Source organism: Uloborus diversus, chromosome 9 (assembly GCF_026930045.1).
Source record: "Uloborus diversus isolate 005 chromosome 9, Udiv.v.3.1, whole genome shotgun sequence".
NCBI classification, from domain to species: domain Eukaryota; kingdom Metazoa; phylum Arthropoda; class Arachnida; order Araneae; family Uloboridae; genus Uloborus; species Uloborus diversus.
The window spans coordinates 3532903-3542508 of NC_072739.1; the positions used below are offsets into that span (position 1 = coordinate 3532903).

The following is a 9606-nucleotide window of genomic DNA, read 5'->3' on the forward strand; positions in this document are numbered from 1 at the left end:
CTCTCGCAAAGACTAACTGTACACCTGAAACTACCGCCACAACAAGCGCATCACCGTTTTGTTTGAATGATTCTTCAACCACTGGTGCGTGGAGTTCAAAAGCTTCTGCTTCTGGCCAATTTTCATTGATTGGAGATGTCAAGCCCAAGTCATCAAGTTTTGAATCAAAAAATTACTCCAGTACTGTTGGAACTAGAGCAAGAAATTCATTTTCCAAAAATACTTCGAGCTCTGATAAACTTTGCAAGGTGAATAGCATTCTACCACAATCTCTTACTTTTGCAAGCATTTCAACAGAAGCCCCGATTTTGTGCTTCCTGAATGAAAAAGAAAAAGCTCCTGGTTCTATTTGGGATTCCAAAAGTTTGTTCTTTTTGGAAGCAAATGAAAGTATCGTTCTACAAAGGGAGCGTTTGCTTAAAATGACAGAAGATCTGTTGCCAGATGATGTCTTGACTGTACTGTGTGAGATGGAAGTTACCATAGTCGAGAAGGTTACTGAATCAACTCGTAAGTATTAATTTATAAGTATATCTTTGGATAATAATTATTTTTGACTTATTTGTCATTTCCTCTATTTTTATTGAAGTTATCAGCAGAAATAGATTGAGTTTTTTGTTGAAGGCACACTATCGCTTATTAATTTCAATACACTCGCAAAAACTCATTTCTATAAATTTCTCGAGAGTCATTCCATGTCAAGTGACCTAGTAGTCCCCACTCGACCATCTCCGATTTGGATGAAATTTTATAGAGGTGTAGAGATGCCTTTGAAACTACCCTATGCAAATTTTCAGCTTCCGAGATCCAAAAATCCTGAAGATTAGAATCTACCAAAAAAAATGACCCAAAATGGCGGATGAGCTTTTTGTGACAAATTGCCATCTTTAGCCAGAGTTTGCGAAAAAACGTATCACCCTGGAAGCTTGAAATTTTAAGAGCTTAAAGTACAATTGGCTATTAACACACTCATGTATTTTTGTGAATTTGAGCTTATTAGATTTTTTATAGCACGCGTGTAAACTCGTCTAAAAGCGCGACGGGGAAATTTTTTCCTAGATTTTAGATTTGTCATAAAATCTGAACAAAAATAATTCAAACGTTCGTACTTCGGGATTATATGAAAAGCTTTTTTAATACCCGGTTTGCAGAAAACCGATTTAAAGATTTCCAGTTTACGCTTGGTTAGTTCCTGGTTAGTTTCCAGTTATTGCTTGGTAACCGCCACCAGTGTGAGAGAAACTGTAACTTTTTTACTATTTATTGTAGAGATACAGGGTGGCGACAGATCAGGGAAATCAGGGAAAAGTCAGGGAACTTTATTAATCAGGGAAAAGTCAGGGAAATATCAGGGAATTTTGAAAAAATTACAAAAAATCAGAGAAAATCGATTTTATGAAGAAAAAAATTTTTTTTTTTTGCTTTACAAAATTAAGTACTCTAATTCCCTACGCACTTTCCGCCAATTATCTGTTCAAAAAAAAATAGTAAAATAAATGAGGTGCCATTATACACTGACGCATATTTGTGCATCTTTTTTTCTCAACGTCTAAAGTATTGAATCTTACTTATTAACCACAGTATGAACTTCCTAAGATTGCTTCTGTGTATGTTAGGTTGTTTATTTTACCTAGCTTGAAATTTCCTTTTATGCTTTCAATGCTACGTAAAATAAACAACCATACAGGCAAAGAGGAAGCCTTCATTAATGCATTAGCTCCTTTGCCTTTATTCCATTTACTGTAATTACGATTTCAAGAAGAAATCTTTGGTTTTTGAATTAGTACTATAAAAGCTTAAAAGTTATTACTTCTTCGCATTTTTAATTTAATTGCTAAACTTTCAATAAAAAAAAAACTTAGTTTTTTTGCCGTTATACTATTTGTTGTCACCGCAGATTATAAAGGTTTTCTTTTCTTCAGACTTAAGTGATTCTTCAATTTTATAACCAAGTTGTATTCTTCTTTTATATATTTTAAAATTAACTAATTGCTTTTTTTTTTTCTTTTTCTTGCATTTCAAAGTTGTTTGTTACAAAAGCAATCTAAGATTTTTTTCGTTACATACTGAAATAATTTGAAATAGAGTTTAAATATCTTTATTTTTTTATTGTTAAAATGCTGAATTCATTCATTAAAACCCATGTTCTTGATTAGAGAAAAGCTCCCTATGAATGGATGTCAAATGGTTTCATCTGTTTTTGCATAAATATGTCAATTAGTTATATAAGAATAACTACATTACTTCTATTCTTTCACTATTACTTATTATTCTTGCAACAATTATTATACTGTTTGAAAACTTAGTTCAAAATAATTTCAATTACTTTTTAGTTCTGTCATAAATACACATATGTTTTTAAGAGTAATTTTAATAGTTTAATTCTTATGCTAAGTGGTTTCTGGAAGTAAAGTTTTTTTTTTTTTTTTTAATTTTTTCTAATCTTTCAGTGTGGAAAAATTTAATATACTGTTTTGTGGGGGTTTTTCCAAAAAAATTGACTTGATATGTTTTTTTTAACTATTTTATTAAAAAGGTAGCATCTTTTTAAAATATATCTTTAGTTCAACAACTTTACACAACTTAAAACGTTTAAAACACTGCATTTTATACAAATATACAATGGATTTCAAGTAGAGCAAAGAAAGAAAACCATTATTATTGGTAACGTAAATCAGGGAAATTTGGTGAACTTAATCAGGGAAATCAGGGAAAAGTCAGGGAACTTTTTTTCACAGTTCCTGTAGCCACCCTGAGATACGTCCACTGGTCATATTATAAAATCGACTTTGGATATTTCTGTGGTGGTCATAACTCATTTTTCGACTTTTTTGAGGTACGCCCATTCGTCTTTTTAGCGACGATATAATCGCTCATGTGAAAATATATGCTTTATTTTTCAGTGACTAAAGAAGATGCTATTTCAAGTAATGGAGCTAAGTTGCTGATTGAAAATCTCCAACTTGCGTTTGAGAACCCAAGATTTTCCGACGTGACATTGAAAGTCGGCGACGTTGAATTTCCAGCCCACAAGATCATCCTGGCAAACCGTTCCAAAGTATTCGACGCGATGTTCGACAGTGAAATGAAAGAAAGTCAAGAAAATGTGGTGAATCTGGTGGAAATGAAGATTTCTATTGCCAAGGACATGCTGAGTTACATCTACAGTGGAAACATCCGGGAACTGTCTATGGATCGAGCAACAGACCTCTATGCGGTGGCCGACAGGTACGACATACCAGAGCTGAAGCAGTGGTGCAAAGATTTCATTCTGAAGCACATTTCTCCAGATTTCGCTTGTGATGTGGCTATACTGGCGAATTTGCATGGCGACGAGGATCTGGCTAAAGCGTCGAAGCAAACAATCAGGAATAACTTGAAGGCAGTTCTAAACTCGGAGAAGTGGCTTTCTCTTTCCAAGGAAAGCCCAGCTGCGTACTTGGAGCTATTACAAATGGCTTTGTTGGATGACAGCCAGTAATTATAAAACACTGGTTCTCAACTTTTTAGACTCTGATTCCCCCTTTAAACACTGACGTAAGCCTCTCCCCCCCCCCCCCCATATGTAGTTAATTACATGTATCAGGAATCTGGGACTGATTAAGATAGATTAAACTAGTTAATTATCAAAAGTAGAAACAAATTTACGCACAAAATTTAACATTACTACACAAAACTTCTATTTTAAACACATTATTGCTATAGGAATTCCAAAAAACAAAGAAACAAATTTTTAAAAAAAATAGGTAATCTAGGATCAGGAGAGGTTGGCGTGCACCCCTTCAGTCACTTTCACAACATTAATGAGAGAGCTGACACTGTTCCTTTTTTTTTTTTTTTTAACATTCATATGTGACCACAAAATTGAATAAATCATTGTTTGTTTTATTTAACATTTTTATACCCTCACGCTCCCTTAAATTCTTTTACACACCCTGGGAGGCGCGTCCCCCCAATTTGAGAACCACTGTTTTAGAAGATGGTGTGACAGCAGATGAAGAAACTCATAGTTTCGGAAAGATTTCTTGTGTAAAAACTTATAAGGCACTAAACGGCACTCTTCGCGAAAATTTAAATACATTCAAAAGACGAATAGAGCAATGCTTATACTTGATGAACCACAAAAGAGTTAAAATTATTTTCCTACTTCCTTTAAAGCTTGGCATTTACGACCTTAGTAAAAACAATACTGTAGAATCCCGTCATTTCAAACTTCTTTGGGTGCAAGGGGGGAGGGAATATATACTCAATGCATTTTATAGGAAAAAAGCACAAAGTTTCATGCACAATGCACATTAGCAACATGATTTTGAAATCCGGGGGGGGGGGGCAATCAACCCCCCCCCCCTTTGATCGCTCAAGTGACGGGCCAAGTCTAATGACAGGTCTGAAAGAAATAAATTTGCCCACTTCAAAGCGGTCTGGAATGCGTTCGATTGGTGCAAATGAGATAAATTTTGAACTATAGATAATATAATTCAAAACATGCGCTTGACATTTATTAAATAATTTTAGTTCAAAAACCACCAATAGGCGGTGCTGTACACATAAAGCATTTGAAGTGATATAAATGATAAATATTTTCCACTCTCCCATCCCCCCCAAAAAAAAACGAAAACAAATTCAATACAAACAGATCTCAATACGGAGCCCCCAGTTCAATAACGTTCATTAATCGTAGATAAGACAGCTGAGCAGAGTAAGTCAGTTGGAATAAAAAGATCAAGGCACCGAATGCTGTTCCTTAGATCGGTCTCAGTTGCTAGTACGGGGAACATATTTAGCAGTTTTTGTTGATCTTTTTAGATTATCCAACGTTTACAATGCATTAAATAATTTTCTGTGTGCAACACCACCTATCGGTTGTTTTTTGAACTAAAAATTTTTGTTCAACAAATCTCAAGCGCGTCATTTCAATTATCTATAGATCAAATTTCATCTCATTCGGATCAACAGAACGGATTCTAGAGCTCTCTGAAGTCTGCTATTTATTTCTGGCTGACCATGTATTTCAACAAGAAATACATCAAAATACTTTTTGCTCTGTGTAAATGTTTTTGTTTGTTTGAATTGATTTTTTAAGAACAGTGAAAATTTTGGTTGTTGTTTCAAATTAAATGAGGATATATGGAAAAAAAAATAATAATTTGAATTTTGACATTTTGAATACAAATTATGCTTTACGCAATCACGAGTGTGTGTGTGTGTGTGTGTATAAAGGCGTGGTGGGGGGGAATGTGTGTAGGGGGTATGTGTATGTGCGCAGGCATGTGTGTTTGTGTCTGCGTGCAGGTATGAGTGTGTGGGTAGTTGTGTGTATGAGTGTTTGTGTGCGTGGGGGGGGGGGGGAATGTGTATGTAGGCATATGTGTTTGTGTCTGTGTGCAGGCATGAGTGTGTGGGTAGTTGTGTGTAGGTGTGTGTGTATGTGTAGGTGTTTGAGTGTGTGTATGTGTTTGTGTATGTGTGTAAGTGTATGTATGTGTGTAGGTATATGTATATATGTGTGTAGGTGTGTAGGTGTATGTATGTTTGTGTATGTGTGTGTGTATGCATGCGTGTAAGTGTAGGATATTGACGCAACCTAGAGACTTTGCTCGCTAGAGGAGCAGCATCGTGAGGAGCCGGTCGACGGTGGTGCTGCGGAGCGTGTTGGTGGGAAAATAAAATGATAGCACATCAAAACAATCAAATGAAAGCAATAAGCAATCGTGATTGCACAAAAAAAAGGTATTTTGACAACCCAAGCGAAATCGAAAGATCGTTATTCAATGAATAATTACAGGTTGCCCATTAATATGAAGCAAAACTGATTTTCATTGACCTTGAACAACCAACAAGGTCTCTCGTGTCGCTTTATATTTTTCCAGGACCTAGCATGATGCCCGCATGCGCTTTGCGTTTAGACCGATAATCGTTCGAAATCGATTCAGAAAAGTATGTCTCAATCTTGACTGTCAGAATGTGAACAAAAGTAACTAAATTAACTAAATGTGTTCAAATTAACATTATTAGTGGCTTTTGTTTTGCATTCAATGCGTAATGCATGCATGTTTACATTTAACATTTCTTTTTGTTTAATTTTTGCAGGTTATGCTTTGAAATGTAGCACTAGAAATTTTAATAATTATTGTTTGTGTTTTAGTTTTTTTTTTTTTTTTTTTGCCAAGCAGATGTGTCTGTTGATTATAGTGAAGAATCAACGTAAATAAAAAAAATTCTCAAGTTAAAAGATCCTGAGAATTTGGGCTTTGTTTACGTTGGTTTTTCACTTTAATCATTTTGTAGCACAAAGCTTGTTTGATCATTTTTCATTTAGATATGCTTGTTGTTATAACTTCAATTTATCACTTCAAGTGTCTAAATTTGTGTTTATTCAATGGTAATAAAGTAAATTTAGAATATTAGCTGCATGCATCATTACGTAATTGCATGTTCTCGTTTTACATTTGATATTTTCTTTCTTTTTCATTTTTACAATTTATGTTTCGAACTGTAATTCTAAAATTGTTAATGATTATTAATATTTGTTTCTTTTTTTGCTTTTTTTTAATACAAAGCAGATGTGCTTGTTTTTAATACCTTTAATAACAACTTCAAGTCTATAAGATTCATATACGGAGGCTGTTCAATAAGTAGTAAGACTAATTTTACTGCCGCGAAACCACCCAACGAAATGTTAATTCCTTTGGCGTGAGAAGTAATTGTTGTATGTATTACAAAAGCTACCGATAGTTGGCGCGTACAAACTCATGTTCCTAAGTGTCACGTGATTGAACTGAACCTGTTGGCAGGAGCATACAAGAAATAAGAATAATTTTACTACCACGAAAACACTCATCAGAATGTTAATTTCTGTGGCATGAAAAATGTCTGCCTGATTAACAAAAACCGATAGCTGGCGAGTACAGGCTCATGTTCCTGAGTATCACGTGATTAAATTGCAATCTGTTGGCGGGCGCCTACAAGATGCAGCCAGTTGTCAAAATGGAAGCGTCGTAGGAAAAAAGTTACGCGATTAAAGTTGGTTTTCGTCAGCAAAAATCAGCACCGGAGATCTTTGATATTGTTATGAGTCCGGTGCAACTGAAAACTTTCTTCGGAACGACGATTCCAACCTTGATAAAAACACAATCAATTTGTTTACAAATATTAACAATAGAGAAGGTAACAATTGCAAACATCCAGCAATTAATCGAATATAGTTAAACACTGTACATTACTCGGTACACCACGCATTTAAATCCAAAGTACGTGAAAAGAACAGCAATTTGAAAATCACAGCGCAAGCGATTATACATTCACAGACATAAGTGAAAAACGAGATTAAACAGTTAGAAAGCAAACCGGCTCTCCCCCCCCCCCCCATTCACAGGACGCACGGCGATTTATAAACCTAGAGAAGTTTCGACAAAATTCTACTACGTACCACCAATTTCTCATATTTTCTTTTTATTCATTCGAGAAGCTATGTCAGCCTAGTTAGAAACTAGGGTCTTGGGCTTTGAGGGGGCCCGGCGACAGTGAAGAAAAGAAAACAAAAAGAATGAAAAGAACAAAAAAAAAAGGCCAAATTAAAATTCTGAATAAGCGAAACGTCTAGAAAAAATTTTTCTTTCAGTCTGAGTGTTCGCAAATACACAAATGTTCTGTACTCAATGATGGGGAGGGTGAACGTGTGTGGTAAAATAAACAGTGATGATCGTTTCGTGCATGCAACCACATATATATATATATATATATATATATATATATATATATATATATATATATATATATATATATGCAGAGCAGATTCCCTCCCCCCCTGCAAAAAAAAATAAGAACGATCATAAGAAAGCATGAAAGGTTGTCGAATTGCGAATTGTTTCACTGACATCAGTGGCATGTTTACACACTTGGGGGCCCGTCTCGATGGATTTTCGCCCACCCTACTGTCGAAAACTCGAATATAAACTGCAGTAGTTTCAAAAATGAACTTTTCATAACTTAGATCATAAATAAAAGAAGGCAAGATCAAAGATTCTTGAAAATATTGTCTTTACACGATAGACATAGCATTGTACAAAGATATTTTTTTTATAAAGCTAAGGTTGAACTTAATGAGTCATTTGTTTTCTTTTTGAATTAATTAGCAAGTAGTCTTTTCTGAATCAAATTTTATGTTTGTCAGTAAATTTTACTCTTTCAGTATTTACTGTTGCAGCACTAACAGTAGAGTTAATTGTGCTTTCGTAAGCAGTTTTGATTTTTTTTTTCTTTGTTTTCTCTTTACTTTATTTTTCCTTTTTAACTTTCTTCTTTTTTCAAGAGGGTTCCAACTGACTAGGGACCCGGCTTGGCTCTCTGCGGCCCTGGGGGAACTGTAATTATGCTCTACATTCAGTAAATTACCGCCCATTAGCAAGGGCTAAAGCAGAAATACGTGAAATACACCGCCAGCTCAGTCATTTCCAGCCGAGGACTGCAGTTTCGTGCTTATTAGCACTCATCAGCCCGGCATAGGAAAGTGAAGGGCGCCCCTTGCCCCGCCCCTTGTAAATGGGCGGTAATTTACTGAATATATCTTGCCTCGCGTTCAATCTTCGATTTGAACCGAACCATTGCTTCGGTCACTCGTCTGGTCTGCTAATTCTATATTAGCTACCAGTTTGTTTCGCACTCTTGGCTTCCTTAAGAGGTTTTCCATCTCCAGCTCAGTCACTTTCCTATGCCGGGCTGATGAGTGCTAATAAGCACGAAACTGCAGTCCTCGGCTGGAAATGACTGAGCTGGCGGTGTATTTCACGTATACTCTACATTGTTTAGTTTTAGACTCATGTCAGGAATCCAATCAGCTTTCTCAATTTAACGGTCTCAAAAATGATGATTTCAGTATAAAAGAGAGTATTTTCAAGAGTTTACATGCCTGTTACACAAAATCTAATAAGCTCAAACTCACAAAAACACTAGAACGTATCAATAGCCAAATGTTTTTTAACCTATGAAATTTTAAGCTTCCAGTGTGATAAAATTTTCTGCAACTTTAACGAAACAACATTGCAATTCGTCTCACAAAGCTGATCCATCATTTTAGAGCACTATTTTTTTTTATTATTTATTTTTTATTTATTTATTTATTTATTTATTTTTATTTATTTATTTATTTATTTATTTTGAGATTCTAGGTCTCAGGATTTGTATCTTGGAAGCTGAATAAGTTAGTTTCAAAGGTATCTCTACACCTCTTTAAAATGTCATCCAATTCAGAGATGATTACATATTTGGGAAAAAATATTTTCCTAATGACACAATTGCAGTACCAATTAAACTGACTCAGTATAAATAAGAAATCTTTCAATGTAATTGGTATGCGTATATGTTTCATACTTAGGAGTTTTTCTTTGAAATATGATGACTGTCCTGCATATTTTAATCGTGCTCATATTTGCCCCATGTCTGTTCACATGTTTCCCCCATATAAGGGCCACAATTGAGAACACATCATCTAGTGGCATATGTCAACAGTTCCCACATCATTTCCGCAATATCAATGTTAGTGTAACATATTATAAAAGTGAATCTGTGTAAATATTTATATATTTTTATTTTTCAATAGTATACACT

General features: G+C 34.9%; 1 protein-coding gene across 1 annotated transcript; it reads left to right on the forward strand.

Annotated features, from left to right (window-relative positions):
- Positions 1-422: 422 nt before the first annotated feature.
- On the forward strand, positions 423-3481 carry LOC129229704 (speckle-type POZ protein-like). Its single transcript, XM_054864069.1, has 2 exons — positions 423-510; positions 2904-3481. Exons 1-2 carry the CDS (start codon positions 423-425, stop codon positions 3479-3481), a joined length of 666 nt encoding a protein of 221 aa, XP_054720044.1.
- Positions 3482-9606: the final 6125 nt, after the last annotated feature.